We start from the raw sequence: 14,224 nt of genomic DNA, 5'->3' as shown, positions 1-14,224 counted from the left end.
GGTAGTTTGTGCTCACAGCGCTGCACTCATCACCCCAAGAGGAGGCGAGTGAGCACCCCGCTGCAGGGCTCCTTTGCACACATAGCAGGCCCAGGCCCCTAACCTGTAAGAAAAAGAAAAGGCCAAATGGGAGAGAAACCCTGAGGAAGGAAGCAGCTTTACAGAACGAGGGCAGCACTGCTCAGCTCTGGGAGACACACGCTGCAGTCAAGTCACTTCAGCGGCTCTGGACCACCCAGTAAGCCATAAGCACACCATCCATCTGTCCACGTGAGCCTCACATGATGAGGACCAGAGCTGAACCTGAAACTGTTGCACAGACACGACCAGACACAACATTACAGGAAAGTAAAACTCCAGAGCAACAGCCCCCATGAACAAGTAGGCAAACATTTTTTAAAATCCTCACCCGATAATATATTTTTATCGATTTTTTAGAAAGAGAGAAACATCCATAGGTTGCCTTCTGTACATGCCCATCAGGGGATCAAATCTAAAACCTAGGTATGTGCCCTGATGGGGAATTGAACCCACAGCATTTTGGTGTATAGGACAATGCTTCAATCAACTGAGCAAGCATGCAAAATTTTTTAACAAAATCTTAGCGAACTGAACTCAACAAGATTAACAAAAAGGAGATTATGATGCAAGCTTTGTGTACTTTTAAGAGTCAACCAATAGAAATTACCATATTAGCCCTAACCGATTTGGCTCAGTGGATAGAGCGTCAGCCTGCGGACTCAAGGGTCCCAGGTTCGATTCCAATCAAGGTCATGTACCTTGGTTGGGGGCACATCCCCGGTAGGGAGTGTGCAGGAGGCAGCCAATCCATGTTTCTCTCTCATCGATGTTTCTGACTATCCCTATCCCTTCCTCTCTGTAAAAGAAAAAAATCAATAAAATATATTTTTAAAAAATTACCGTATTAACAGATGAAAAATATCAGCCATATGATTACCTAAACAAAACAAAACCAGTCCTAGTCGTTTTTACTCAGTGGATAGAGCGTCGGCCTGCGAAATGAAAGGTCCCAGGTTTGGTTCCAGTCAAGGGCACATGCCCGGGTTGTGGGCTCCATCCCCAGTGGGGGACTTGCCAGAGGTAGCTGATCCATGATTCTCTCTCATTGTGGATGTTTCTATCTCTCTCTCCCTCTCCCTTCCTCTCTGAAATCAAATATATACACACAAAACAACAAAAAAAAAACCCATGTTTGACTAATCCAATATCCATTCCTGATAGAAATTCTGCCAACCAAGAGCACACAGGAAATATAACTATAGCTAATGTCAGACTTAGCGGTAGAGAGCAAATGCCCCCACCCCTGGGTGAGGGAATTAGCCAAGATGCCCACAGTCACCACATCTGCTCAGCGTTGTACAGAGGGCCCACTGAGCACAACAAAGCAGGGGAGAGACAGGCTTTCAGGTGGAAGAGATGTGCCTTTACTTGCAGATCCCATGCCCATCTGTGCAGGAAATCCCATGGAAATCTATAAAAGCTAGTATGTGAATTCAGCAAGGTCACAGAATACAAGAACAGCATGCAGATGTCCATTGTGTTCCACATACCAGTGATACACAGGTGTGCACTGAAATTAAAATATGCCAGTACACTCACTCAAAAATACGCTTAGGTGTAAATTTAACAGAATTTTGAGAGTAACTGGATGCTGCACAGATATGCTCTCAGGAACAAACTGGCATTACAACTAAAATACAGAAAAACTTCCTGAGTAATCAACATAAAACTCGCAGAAGAGAACCCTGATACCCGAGGACCGAAAGTGGAGATGGCATAGAGACTGGAAGAACAACATAAGTAGATTAGTTTTTGAAAGTGTTCAGTAGCTGCACATTTAAATCATTTGTTTTAAAATATATAAAAATTACTTAAAATAACAAAAATAAATTTAACAGAATTTTAACAGGTATAGAACATGTATGTTGGATATCACACTGAATCCTTTCACAGCCCTAAAATCCTCTGTGCCTCACCTCTTCATCCCTCCCCTCAACCCCTGGCTACCACTGATCTTTACTGTCTCCACAGTTTTGCCTTTTCCAGATGTCACATAGTTGGAGTCACAGATTGGCTCCTTTCAGATTGGCTTCTTCCACTCAGTCATGCATTTCATTCCTCCCTGTCTTGTCATGGCTTGTCAGCTCATTTCTTTTTTGGTGCTGAATAATATTCCCCTGTCCGGCTGACCTGTCCATCCACCTGCTGAAGGACATCTTGGTGGCTTCCAAGTGTTGGTGATGATGAATAAAACTAGGGGTCCAGTGCACGAATTCATGCACCAGTGGGGTCCCTCAGGCTGGCCTGTGGGCTGGGGCCAAAACCGGCTCTCCGACATCCCCTGAGGGGTCCCGGATTGTGAGAGGGCACAGGCCAGGCCAAGGGACCCCAACAATTCACAATCGGGCCGGGGAGGGACGTGGGAGGTGGCCAGCCAGGGAGGGACTGAGGGAGGGCTCCAGGGCATGTCCAGCCTGTCTCACTCAGTCCCGATCAGCCAGACCCCAGGAGCAAACTAACCTATAAATGGGAGCGTCTGCCCCCAGGTGGTCAGTGCACATCATAGCAAGTGGTTGAGCAGCCTTAGCATATCATTAGCATATTACACTTTGGTTGGTTGAATGGATGACTGGACGACCGGGCATTTAGCATATTAGGGTTTTATTATATAGGATGACTATAAACATCCATGTGCAGGTGTTTGTTTTTTAATTAAATCTTTATTGTTCAGATTATTACATTTGTTCCTCTTTTTCCCCCCATAACTCCCCTCCTCCCAGTTCCCACCCCACCCTCTGCCCTCACTCCCCACCCACTGTCCTCATCCATAGGTGCACGATTTTTGTCCAGTCTCTTCCTGCATCCCCCACACCCCTTTCCCCCCCAAGAATAGTCAGTCCACTCCCTTTCTATGCCCCTGATTCTATTATAACCACCAGTTCATTCTGTTCATCAGATTATTTATTCACTTGATTTTTAGATTCACTTGTTGATAGATGTGTATTTGTTGTTCATAATTTGTATCTTTACCTTTTTCTTCCTCTTCCTCTTCTTAAAGGATACCTTCCAGCACTTCATATAATCCTGGTTTGGTGGTGATGAACTCCTTTAGCTTTTCCTTATCTGTGAAGCTCTTTATCTGACCTTCCGTTCTGAATGATAGCTTTGCTGGGTAAAGTAATCTTGGTTGTAGGTTCTTGGCATTCATCACTTTGAATATTTCTTGCCACTCCCTTCTGGCCTGCAAAGTTTCTGTTGAGAAATCCGCTGACAGTCGTATGGGTACTCCCTTGTAGGTAACTGTCTTTCTTTCTCTTGCTTTTAAGATTCTCTCTTTGTCTTTTGCTCTTGGCATTTTAATTATCATGTGTCTTGGTGTGGTCCTCTTTGGATTCCTTTTGTTTGGGGTTCTCTGCGCTTCCTGGACTTGGAAATCTATTTCTTTCACCAGGTAGGGGAAGTTTTCTGTCATTATTTCTTCAAATAGGTTTTCAATATCTTGCTCTCTCTCTTCTTCTGGCACCCCTATAATTCGGATGTTGGTACACTTGAGGCTGTCCCAGAGGCTCCTTGCACTGTCTTCGTATTTTTGGATTCTTTTTTCATTTTGCTTTTCCGGTTGGGTGTTTTTTGCTTCTTCGTATTTCAAATTGTTGACTTGATTCTTGCGATCCTCAAGTCTGCTGTTGGGAGTCTGTATAATATTCTCCACTTCAGTCAGTGTATGCATAATTTCCAGTTGATCCTTTATCATAACCTGGAGGGTATGACTAGATTTCTTGAGGATCTCACTGCATTTATCGGCAGTCTCACCAGTCTTTTTGAGAGTCTCACTAAATTTATTGGCGGCTTCTAGAAAGTTCTTGAAAAACCTTAAAAGTGTGGTTTTGAACTCTATATCCAGTAGTTTGCTTTCCTCCATTTCTGTCATTTGTGTCCTGTTTCTTTGTCTCCGCATTTTTTATGCTTCCCTGGGTTGATAGAGTGGTTTTCTGTGCTAAGTGTCCTATAGGGCCCAGTGGCTCAGCCTCCCCAATTACCTGAGGTGGACACTCTTGGTGCACACCCTAGTGGGCTGTGTGCACAGTCTTGTTGTAGTTAAGCCTTGATTGTTGTAGGTAACACTGGGAGGAATTGACCTCCAGGCCAATTGGCTGTGAGAATCAGCTGTGTCTGCAGTGGGAGAACTTCTGTGCTGGAGACACCCCTCCGGGGCAAGACTTGCTTCAATGGGGCTTTGGTGCTCACTGAGTCTGCCCCCTGAGTGTGTCCCTTATGGATCCAAGGGGCTGCAAACTGGATGGTCCCACTCTGACCACCGGGCACACCGGCTCCTGGATCTCTAGGGAGGTGCTAATCTAGCCTCTGCCTGAGGCCACCCAGCAAAAGCCTCCGTGCAGGGCTTGGGCGGGGCAGGTCCCACGGGATCAACAGGGCAGTATGAGCAGTTATGGCTGCTCTCAGTCCTGCCCTCAGGGGCCCCGCTTCTTAGCATCCCGGCAAACGCTGCAAGCACTTCCGAGAGAAAGCTGCTCTCGAGTTCAGACCGATGCCAGACAGTCCCGCTTCTCCCGTATGAGTCTGAGTCCCCAGAGACTCGCCCGGAACTGGAGCTCAGAGCCTGAGACTCCCTCCCGATTGAAAACGACAACCGCGCCCTCAGCCGCCAGCCTGCTCCGCGTGCGCCTCTGTACCTTAGTATTTTACTTCTGCACCGCAGCTCCTCTGAGTCTCAGTGCTTTTCTCTTTCCTCCTAGTTGTAGAATTTCCACTCAGCCAGCCTTCCTGTGGTTCTGGATGATGTCCGTTCCGTCTTTTAGTTGTATTTTTGAAGTGGTTGTGCGAGGCAGCAGACTCCGATGTTTACCTATGCCGCCATCTTGGTTTCCATGTGCAGGTTTTATGTGGACATCAGCTTTCAACTCCTTTGGGTACACGAATCTGTTCAGTTTGGTAAGAGACCACCCAGCTGTCTTCCAAAGTGGCTGCGCCCCTGCCTTCCCAACAGCAGTGAAGGGGGGTTCCCGCTGCTCCGCGTCCTCGCTGGCACTTGGTGTTGTCAGTGCTCTGGGTTTTGGCCGTTCTGATAGGTGTGTCCCATGATCTTTTGTGGACCCAATTCTAGAGCTGGCGAGGTGCAGCACGGCACAGGGCCGGCTGATGTCTTCAGGACACAGTATATGCTCTGAGTTAGCAACCAGTATTGGTGGTCTGGCTTCAAAGCCAGGATTCAGGGACCTGTCACAATTAGCCCTGCTGATCCACTGGAAAAATCTGTGCTTTCTGTTCCTGCAAGTTTAGGTTCTAGAGTGCTCAGCCCGAGGGAAGAAGCACCTTCTCCAGGGGAAAGATGGCAGACTGTGCCAGCCTGGGGATTGGCCTGTCAGGGGCTGGCCGGCTCTGAGCACCCCGTATCCTGTGATTATAGTTGGTAGAGAATGACAGTGATCATTCAGCCAGGACCTCCCACAGCACAGACCCAGCAGGAAGGAAAGCGGGTCTCCTACCAGGCTGGGGACCCGACCAGCACAGGGAGCACGGACTGGGCAGGGGAATGGGGTCATTATGAGCACCAGTGGCAGTCATGTGACCAGCCGCAGAAAGAAGGATGTCATAGCTGAAGTGCCTCTTCTGACTTTGACAGGAACATGTTTGTGTGTCTATTAACCACTTGCCTCGGCTTCCCTTTCCTCTTGTGCTGTCAGCTAGCGGGAGATGTGACAAGAGAGCTGGCCTTATTCCCAGAGTGTGCAGGGCGGCAGCTCACGGAAGCGTGGCCTCCTGGGGATCGGCATTGTGGTTTCGGGATGGTGTCTCATGTGAGGTGGGCGCAGGCTTTGTTACTGTCTTTGTTGGGAGATTATGGCTTACAGGGTTCGAGGGCCTGGTGGCTGGCCGGGGCTGGGTCTTTGTTCTCAGAATCCTGAGGGTTCCAGGCCAAGAGGGTCACCAAGACCTGGCTGCCTGAGATCTGAAGGCCAGAAGAGAAGCACAGACACTCGGCTGGGTGTGCCTCGAGGGCTGAGGTGGGTCAGCGGGAGTGACTCCCCTGTTAGAGCAGACCCGAGTAGCCTCAATTCTGGGCCAGGTGTGCTTCTGCCACCCTGAGAGGGAGGCAGTGTTTGCCTTTTCCTGAATGTCACGTGACAGGATCCTCCAGCTGGTGGCTGCAGTGTGGCTTCTTTCCCTGAAACTCACCCTCTCCCCACCAGCTTTCTTTCTGCCCCTGGGCCTGGGCCTCTACTTTTCATTAATTGAAGCATATTTGGGCCTGGCTGGCGTGGCTCAGTGGTTGAGCGTCAACCTATGAACCAGGAGGTCACGGTTCAATTCCCAGTCAGGCCACATGCCCAGGTTGTGGGCTGGATCCCCAATGTGGGGCATGCAGGAGGCAGCGATCAATGATTCTCTCTCATCATTGATGTTTCTTTTCTTTTGTTTTTTAAATCCTCATCTGAGGGTATTTTTCCATTGATTTTTAGAGAGAGTGGAAGAAAGAGGAAAAGACAGAGAAAAATATAGATGTGAGAGAAATTCATCGATTGGTTGCCTCCTGCATGAGTCCTGACCAGGACCCAGGCCGGGGAGGATCCTGCAATCAAGGTATGTGCCCTTGACCAGAATCAAACCTGGGACCCTTCAGTCCACAGGACGACGCTCTATCCACTGAGCCAAATGGCTAGGGCTCTCATCATTGATGTTTCTTTCTCTCTCACTCCTTCTCCCTCTCCCTTCCTCTCTGAAATCAATAAAAACCTATTTTTTTAGAAAAGAGTATTTGGGTGGTTGATCGTTTGGGCAATTTTGAATAAATTGCGATAAATACTTATAGACTTGAAGGTGAGTCTTGGTTTAGGGCAGTTTCTCAATCTTTTAAAAATTACTCCTCCCGCCGAACCGGTTTGGCTCAGTGGATGGAGCGTCGGCCTGCGGACTCAGGGGTCCCGGGTTCGATTCCGGTCGGGGGCGTGTGCTTTGGTTGCGGGCACATCCCCACTGGGGGGCGTGCAGGAGGCAGCTGGTCGATCTCTCTCATCGATGTTTCTAACTCTCTGTCCCTCTCCCTTCTTCTCTGTAAAAAATCAATAAAATATATTTTAAAAAAATTACTCCTCCCTAACGAGCCTCTTTAAATGGTTTTTCTTAATTGTCCTCTCCCCTTGCGACATCGTGGCCACAGAGGTTCTGTGCACCTCTTCCTGGAGCCTTTGGGGGCAGGGCCCTTAGCGGGCATGGCCTGGGCAACACCTAAGATCTGGGCCAGTACTGCAGTACTGCTCATTGAACGTGCATGGGGACGGCGGGTCGTGTGGCATCTCACCCAACAACCCGCTGGTAGGACACTGCAGCTGCCCTGCAGGGGAGCACACCTGCCCCTCCCAGCAGCCCTGAGGGACAGGCCTGAGTCCTCACCAGCACTTGTGATGGTCAGCTTTCTGACCCTGTGGTGGTCCCCACTAAGGCTTAATTCCTCCTGGTTTTTACTCACACCCCCGATTTCTTCCCTTGCAGGAGGGATGGCCGTGTGACACAGCCTGGCCGGCCTGAAGTTTTAGACGAGGAACAGATGTGGCAGGCGTGCCTGCAGACTGTCAGTTCTGCTGGCTCAGGCCCCTTCAAGAGTATGGCCATAGTGTGGTCCCTGCTGTGAGCTGTGTCTCAGGCGCCTGTCTGTCTGTCCCTGTGCTGGTGGGGCAGGAGGTGGGAGGAGCAGAGGCCCCAGCACCTTGGGCTCTCTGGTGAAACAGTCTCTTTCTTTCTTTTCTTTTGTTAATACTCACCGGAGGATATTTTTTCCATTGGTTTTTTTTAGAGCGGAAGGGACGGAGGGAGGGAGGGAGAGAGAGGATATCAATGTGGGAGGGGCACATCAAGATCAGTTGCCTTCTGCACGCGTCCCAACCAGGGGCCGGGGATCGAGCCTCCAACCCAGGTATGTGCCCTTGACCAGGAATCAAACCCCAGACCCGAGGGTACATGGGCCGATGCTCTAACCGCTGAAGCACATCAGCTGGGGCAAAACAGCCCCCTTCATTCTCCCTCACAGCAGCTGAGAGGCTGAACTGCAGGGACCAGGAGTGACAGTGAGTAGAAGCCCCCAGGCACTCCCCCCGACAGGCAAACTCAGCTGCTGGCTCCTGGGCTGTCCTCCAGCCAACCCTCACTCTTCAGGTTCCCAGAGAGCTGAGCTCTGGGCAGCACCTGTACCCGCCTGACACTAGGGGAGTCATGGCTGGAGGACAGGCAGGGTGCTGGGGTGGCAGGAAGCGGGAGGTGTCGTGGAGTGTGTACAAGACACAAGGTGGGCTTCAGGCTGGACGCAGGAGGCCGACCGTCAGAGGAGCCCCACAGGACTGACGGACTTCTCAGTGTCCTGGCGGAAGTGCCCTGACAGTGTAGGGAGCGTCCGGCCAGAATCCAGCTTTACCACTTGGCAGAACCTCAGCTAGCCGGGCCATCTCCAAGGTCAGGGCTCGCCCCTTGGGCTGGGCCTTGGGGTTGTCCAGCACCTTCCAGGGACAGTGGTCTGTGGCAGTGGGACTGCCCCATGCCAGGGTCCCTTTTGAAACCCCCCACACTGCCCTTGTGTTCAGGGCCCCCCGCTGGTTTGCTGTGAGCTTAGCTTCCTGCTCTGACAGTCCAACACCGGAACGCAGTGCAGGGAGTTGACCCAACTCGATGGCAGCAAGTCCCCTGAAGCCAGTGCATCTGGCCACCAGCCGGTCATGGAATGGGCTCACCTCCAAGGCATCTGAGGGCCAAAGGGCAGCCCAGCCCCTGCCATGTCCACTGGCAAGAAGGGGTGGCCAAGGTGTCCCTTTCCAGCCCCAACTTTCCAACGTGGAGAGGATGCGATGACACAGACAGAAAACATCTGTAGATGTTTATTCTACTTCAAGTAACGAAACCTCCCAAGTTCCACGTTTCAATGGACAGGGATATAGTACTCTGCGCTATAAAATACAAGTTACAGAAAATCCTATCGAGTAAACCTAAAGACACACACTGGATTTTTACATTTGTGTAGATTAGAAAACTTGTGTTACATGTAAAAACCTTCCCATCCTATTAGATGTTGGAACTCAACACCGCTTGAATGTGCCTTACCTGGGACTCTGGCTCCCGGCACCAGCCTCCCAGACTGCTCGCCCTGGACGGCGCCCAGCCCACCGTCCCCGGGAGAAGGAAATCTGGAGCAAGGCAGTGAGCAACGGACTCCAGAGAACAAAAAAGACGCTCTAATTTTACATTTGCAAAAGTAAGTTTATGAAAATATAAAAAAATTATCAAAGTGTATTTGTACAGTCAAATAAATTAGCAAGGTTTTCTCTTTCTCACACCTCAGAACTTGAAAAATACATAGCAAGAAGCAGCGCACTATCTCACAGTGGATGCTTTCTACTTGCTCGTTCTTGAACTATTATCACTATTTTCCATCTCAGAGTTTATACAAATATTGTTTTGTTTTCAAAGACAAACTTTAAAATTTACCCCCTGACAAATATAACGGTTTAGAGCTAGTGCACTTTTCCTGGGACGAAGGAAGAACTGTGCAGAAGGTGAAGTTCAACAAACAAAATGTTCCTGATTACTGAGATAAAAGAAACCCCCCTTCAAAGTACACTTAATTGGTATATTTTCTTACCTTTAGGCTGGTAAAATCGAAACCTTTTCCAATAAATTGTTATTTAAAATGCAACCATTTGTACTCAAACAGATGTCGCTTTTAATGTTTTTGAAAAAAAGAAAACGTATGAGGTGATATATAAAAAACTGAGCACAACTAAGAAACAATGTATTGTTTCCTGGTTGAAATTTCTAATCAAATCTCTTTAGGAAAAAAGGAAACCGCATTCGGAAGGTTATGTTTCTCCATTTCAGAGGGCTCACAGCACGGCTCTGGTGCGCATATGCGGCCCACCGAGGGCGCATCCACGAAGCACACCACCCTCCAGAGCCGGCGAAACCTGCAGAAACAGCGTTTGGAAACCTAGAAATACAGACGAGGTGTCAGCAAAGGTATGGCTCTGAGGTCCACAGAATTCCCTTAAAATTTACCATAGTCAGTCAAGTTATTGGAAAAGATAACTTTATAATCTGAAAAGCAATATGCTTCTGTAGACACTTTCCCATTTCAGTAATTTTAAATGGAAAAATTAAGAGTTCTTACATTTCTTTAAAAAAGCATCAGAATTGTAAAGACGTGAAATTTTGTAGGAAACCATCATACACAAAATTACAGTAATTTTTGAAGTCCAGAATATTCAATTCTTCATCTACGTTCATAGCTATTTCAAAAACAATTTGTTCAACACATTTTATGAACTTGGCTTTTAAGAGAGGGCCCAGCTGCGGCCAGGCCTAGGTGTGGGCAGCGGGGTCGGTGGCCCGCGGGGCCGGGGCCTCAGCCTTTGGATCCCGAGTGCTTTCCTTGCTCTTGCTGCGGTCCTTGCGGTCTCCGCCTCGCTCATGCTCCCGGCCCTTGTCACGGTCCCGGTCTCTACTGCGAGACCTATCCCGGTCCCGCCTCCGGTCCCGGTCCCGGTCCCGGTCCCTGTTCCGGCTGCGCTCCCGGCTCCGGTCCCACTCCCGCTCCCGCTCCCGCTCTCTGTTTGCACTGCGCTCTCGGCAGTCCTTCTCACGGTGTCTGTCCCATTCCCGACCCCGGTCCCGGTCCCAGTCCCGCTCCCGGCTCCAGTTCCTGCTGCGCTCCCTTTCCCAGGGCTTCCCGTGCTCATGCTCCCGCTCCCGCCGTCGGTCCTCGAAGGTGCGGCCCTGCCGGCTCTCAGGCTGGCCCTCAGGCTCGTCCAGCAGCTTCTCTTTGGGCCTGGGCTGGTTTCTGTACTCTGGGCCTTTGGATGGGGCCCACTGCGCCTCGGCCTCGGGGGCTGGTCCGGGAGCCCCCGAGGGCAGGTTGGGGGCTGAGCCCGTCTCGTCCCACCGGTCCTTGCGGTGCTGGGGTGGGTGGCTGGGCAGCTCCAGCAGGGGTCTGGGCACCTGCTTCATCACTTGAGGGGGCTGGCCCTGGAAGTGGAACCGGGGAGGGGCAGGCTCACTCTTGTCAGGGAAAGGCACAGACCCCCTTGGCCCACCGAACTGAAGGGGTGCTGGGGCCCTCTGATTCGAAAATCTGGGTGGCGAGTTCACCCTTTGCTCTTCAAACTGCTGAGGCTGAATTCCCCTGGGTCCTGGCATGAAATTTGGGGCTTGACCTCTGGGCCCATCAAACTGATTGGGATGGGGGCCCCGGGTGCTTTCAAATTGACTAGAATGTGGACCTCTTGGACCCACAAAATGGCCAGGGGGTGGTCCCCTCTGACCCCCAAACTGAGACGGAGGTGGGCCTCCTCGGGGCCCTTTAAACGGGGCCAGCAGAGGCCTCCGTGGTCCTCCAAACTGGAAGGGGCCTGGGCCTCTGCTTCCCACCAACGGGCCTTGTTCTGGTCCTTCAAACTGGGCAGGAGGCCCAGCCATGTCATTGTATGGGGTGTCCTGGAATTCCCTTTTTTCCCCATGCAGATCCTTGCGTTCTTCAAATTGGGGTGGTGCTGATCCTCTGGGCCCACCAGGGTGAGAGGGTGAGGGGCCCCTGTTGTCCCCGTAAGGAGGTGGCCCATGTGGCCCTGAGAATAAGGAAGGGATGGGCCCCTTCTGAGCTCCAAATCTGGCCGGCGGAGGCCCTCTTGCTCCATCGTTGTTAGAAATGACACCGTCTTCTGAAAACGGAGCCACTGGTCCGCGCGGTCCTGGGAAGCTCGGGCCATGAAGTCCCAATGTTCCGAAAGTGCGGGGTGCAGGCTCACGCTGGCCCTGTAACTGGGGTAGAGGGGTCCCTTTCTGTCCAGAGGGGGGGAATGGGTTGGCCCCCTCTCCAGGTCTGCACTGTGGGTCTCTGTCTCCTTCAGTTTCAACAGCCGAACAGTCACTTTTTTCAGCAAACAGGGCATTTCTTGGATCCTCATATGGAGACGAGCCGAAGGATTTGTCCTGAGACGCAAACACTGGGCTTGAAAATGGGTCTCTTCCCGCAGAACTGAAATTGTGCCCCTCACCTGGCATAGAGAAGTTGGGCTGGAAGGCGGTGCTGGGCGGCGTGGGCAGCAGCACCTTTCGGGCGGGGCGCGCCAGGCCTGGCCCACCCGTCATGGGAGGGCTGCTGTTGGTGGCCGGCGGGCCCTGGCTTTCTGAGGGCTCACCTGTGGGGCCATCCTGCTTGGCTGGCAGGGTGGCCCCGTCGCCTGGAGCCCAGGGCGGAGGGGTGGGCTCCTTTTCTTCTGGGGCAGGTACGGGCCCCTGACTAGTAGTGGCCACCCCGCTGGGTGCTTCTCTGGTAGGCAGGGCACTGGGTATGCTGCTGGCTGGGGCCTTCGAGAAGCTCTCGCTCTCATTGCTCTCCGCGGCCAGTCGCCGGGCCTGCCGGGGGTCCCGACTCTGTCTTGGGTCAGAGCCAGGGCCTGGCCCCTGACTGGTGGGGGGCCCGGCTGGCCTGCCGGCAGCCTGCTGCTCTTGGGGGAAGAGCTCGGCCTTGGGCAGTGAGGACTTTGGAGGCGGCGACATCAGCGCATCCGACACTGAGAAGTGGGCCATGGAGACCCCAACGGCGGCCCGCTGCTGCCTGAGAGCCTCCTCCTGCTCCTCCACTTGTCTCTTCTGCTCCTCGATCTGCTTGTTAAGTTCCTCTATCATCTGCTGCTGCTCCACCAGAGAGGGAGCAGCCAGGTCGGCTGCGAACCCCGCCGGCCTCTCCGCCGAGCTCCTGACGTCTGCGCACATCCTGTTGGGCAGGTCGTCGATGGCCACTTTGGCTTCTTCTAAAATCGTCTCGTCCTCTGGGTCATAGGCCACCTCTTCCCGCTCAGTGGTCTCAGAGGCCTTTTCCATGTCATGCCGTTTCCCTCGGTCCCCGAGCTGTGTCTCGAAGGCCCTGTCAGGACCGTACTCTTCTTCAGGGTCATAGGGTCTGTCATCTTCCTCTTCCTCTAGAACTTTCTCTTTGGAGAGCTGACCAAACTGCTGGACGATGGGGTCCAGCAGAGGCACTGCTGGCAGCTCGCACTCAGCCTTGGCCTTGGGGTCTGGGCGGGAGGTGGAGGCCGACTCCACAGACTCCACGGCCAGAGGGTCAAATGATTTCTTCTTCCCAAACAGAGTCTGCAGGATGTGTTCCAGCGGCGAAGCTGATTTCGAGGCAGAGGAAGCAGCCCCTGTGACTGCGGCGGGCACCGTTGGCACGGTGACGGTGTTGGTGGCTCCTGGCTTGAGGGAGGACAGTATTTTCAGCACCGAGGACGAAGCTGGTGGTTCTGGCAGAGGGGGCGGGGGTGGGGGAGACCCCGGGGGGGTGGTGCTGACAGCTGTGTCCCCAGAGCTGTGCTGATACTTGGGGGGTTTCTTCTCAGCCTGTGAGGCTGGAGGCACTTTGGGGTAGGCCGCCACGTCTGTCTCCTCCGGTGTCTGCAGTCGGGCCCGCTTCTCCTCTGTCTTGTCTGAGTCTCCAGCATTCGAAGGACGTTTCATTTTTTGACAGATTACTAACCCAAGGATTATGTTTGGCCGTGGTGACTCAAGACCTGAAAAACAAAATATATGTGCAAATTTTAGGATCTAAATTCCACTCTGTCCTTCAGAGGTGAACTTTATTAAGGGTGGTAGTGGGGAATGTTTTCATAGGCAGAAATCCTGTGTAAGACAAAATCAAGTGTTTGAAGGACTTACTGCAAAGGACAGAGCACACACAGGTGGTGTCAGAATTTATGTTACAGATTTAAAATACACAACACTCAAGCAGCAGTGCGGAGGAGGGGGTGGCCCTGTGCCGACCGACGGCACCATCATTAACCAACCACAGGGACAAAGCTCAAATGAGTCGGGGTAGCTGTTGAGCAAATCTTGGCTCTTGCTACACACCCTCCTGGCCTTTAACTCCGGAGTTCCAATACCTACATTAAGCTAAATGTACTAATATTAAACATTTGATTAGGGACTAGTTCAACAACTCAAGTATATGATCAATAAAATTATAGTGATCAATGCAGCCCACTCCATGAGGTAAGTTCACTGATAGCCGATGTGAAAATTACTCTCAATGGGGAAAATGCTGCTGCCTGAAATGGCTAAAATAAATATTCTTTCAGGTTTAGAGAGACATTCCACGAGCACTAACTGATCAAGAGTTGTCCAATGCTCAGTCTTTGTAAACACA

At 51.7% G+C, this 14,224-nt stretch overlaps 1 protein-coding gene across 5 annotated transcripts in view; it reads right to left on the bottom strand.

Annotated features, from left to right (window-relative positions):
• Positions 1-8,891: 8,891 nt before the first annotated feature.
• Positions 8,892-14,224, bottom strand: part of DIDO1 (death inducer-obliterator 1) — a 49,835-nt gene continuing 44,502 nt past the window's right edge. For all 5 annotated transcript variants that reach the window (XM_059705075.1, XM_059705076.1, XM_059705074.1 and 2 more), the window contains exon 17: positions 8,892-13,592. In XM_059705075.1, coding sequence (XP_059561058.1) covers positions 10,384-13,592 — 3,209 coding nt within the window. In that variant the 3' untranslated portion in view covers positions 8,892-10,383. The remainder of the gene's footprint in view (positions 13,593-14,224) is intronic.

The sequence above is a fragment of the Myotis daubentonii genome, chromosome 8, assembly GCF_963259705.1.
Source record: "Myotis daubentonii chromosome 8, mMyoDau2.1, whole genome shotgun sequence".
Lineage (NCBI taxonomy): Eukaryota > Metazoa > Chordata > Mammalia > Chiroptera > Vespertilionidae > Myotis > Myotis daubentonii.
Note: the sequence above shows the minus strand (reverse complement) of the source record. Positions and strands in the feature narration are given on the sequence as shown.